The sequence below is a fragment of the Mirounga leonina genome, unplaced genomic scaffold (genome assembly GCF_011800145.1).
Source record: "Mirounga leonina isolate KUSES-001 unplaced genomic scaffold, KU_Mleo_1.0 Mir_100662, whole genome shotgun sequence".
In the NCBI taxonomy this organism is placed as follows: Eukaryota; Metazoa; Chordata; class Mammalia; order Carnivora; family Phocidae; genus Mirounga; species Mirounga leonina.
Window position 1 is genome coordinate 11654 of NW_023269987.1, and position 1243 is coordinate 12896.

Sequence of the window (1243 nt, forward strand, 5' to 3'; positions counted from 1 at the left end):
GCACACATGGACGTGCACACAGAGCATACACACAACCTCACATGCACTTTATGTACACACATGCAGACCATCACTGACACTCGTGGGACACACATTACACATTTGGTTTACACTTGTCCTCATTCGGTCTGTGTCCCACTCAAGCCCACACACAAACTGGGCCCCATACTCCTTCACATGTATGCACACCCAGGCCAGTACACACACACACACACACAACTGTGACAAGTCACAGCCACAGCCAAGCCATGAGCAGGGACTTGGCACACAACCCTGTGAAAAGGCCCAGTTATCACCCCTTGTGACCGGTGGGGAAACGGAAGCATGGCTGGGCTGGGTGGTGTGTACCAGATTGGATGTACAGTACGTGGCAGAAGTATCTGCCATGCTCCCTTGTACTTGTCACCCTGCCTTTCTCACACTCATGCACACAGGTCTGCACACACACTGCACATACACGTATACATGGTCCCACATGGGAGATGCTACAGTGATTTAAGGGTGGGGCAGCAGAAGGACAGAGGCTGGCCATTCCCACTGGGCTGATGACCCTCATCGGGAGATCTGCACCTGCCCCCACCCGGCCCCGGAGCATGCGCTGGAGTCAGGGGAGGCAGCAGACAAGCGCTCAGAGCCTGCCCTCCAGAGCAGTCAGGTAGCCAGCCAGCCCACAACCATCTGTCCCCACCGCCCCACACCCTTCCCATAGCCCTCCCTCTCCCACCCTCGGTCAGGCTGGGACAGGCCCCTTCCCACCCTGGAGCTGGAGTTGGAGCCAGGGAAACAGAGGTATGCAGGCTGGGCCTGTCCCCCCTCCACCATGACTCACGCGGCCATCGGGTGTGCGTGGGCCTGAGTACTGCTGGGCTTCTCCCATTAGCACAGGCCACACGTCAAAGAATTCCTGAGCAGAGAAGAGAAGGGACAGAGTCAGTGAGTCAGCACAGGAGCAGGACGAGGCTGGCCAGGAGGCCTGTGGAGCACTGAGACCTCACCTTCTCCTTGGTCATGTCCAGGAGGCCCACCGAGTACCGGTCACAGTTCAGATAGGCCCGCACAGTGTAGAACGCCTTGTGGAACTGCCTCTCGATGTCTGTCAGTTCCTCAAACACCTTGTTAGCTGACCACAGAAGCACCTGTTGGGGGGGGTGCAGCTGTGAGCCTGTGGTCACACACACACACACACACCCCTGGGTGACCACAGTAACACCTGGGTCACACCTGTGAGCCTGTGGCCACCCCT

The 1243-nt window shown here is 58.0% G+C and overlaps 1 protein-coding gene across 1 annotated transcript in view; it reads right to left on the reverse strand.

Moving 5' to 3' along the window:
- Positions 1-1243, reverse strand: part of LOC118021557 (rod cGMP-specific 3',5'-cyclic phosphodiesterase subunit beta) — a 28804-nt gene that overhangs the window by 11476 nt on the left and 16085 nt on the right. The window contains exons 3-4 of the mRNA XM_035022026.1: positions 996-1136; positions 830-904 (exon numbers count right to left, since the gene is read on the reverse strand). Of these exons, the coding sequence (XP_034877917.1) occupies positions 830-904; positions 996-1136 (216 nt within the window). The remainder of the gene's footprint in view (positions 1-829; positions 905-995; positions 1137-1243) is intronic.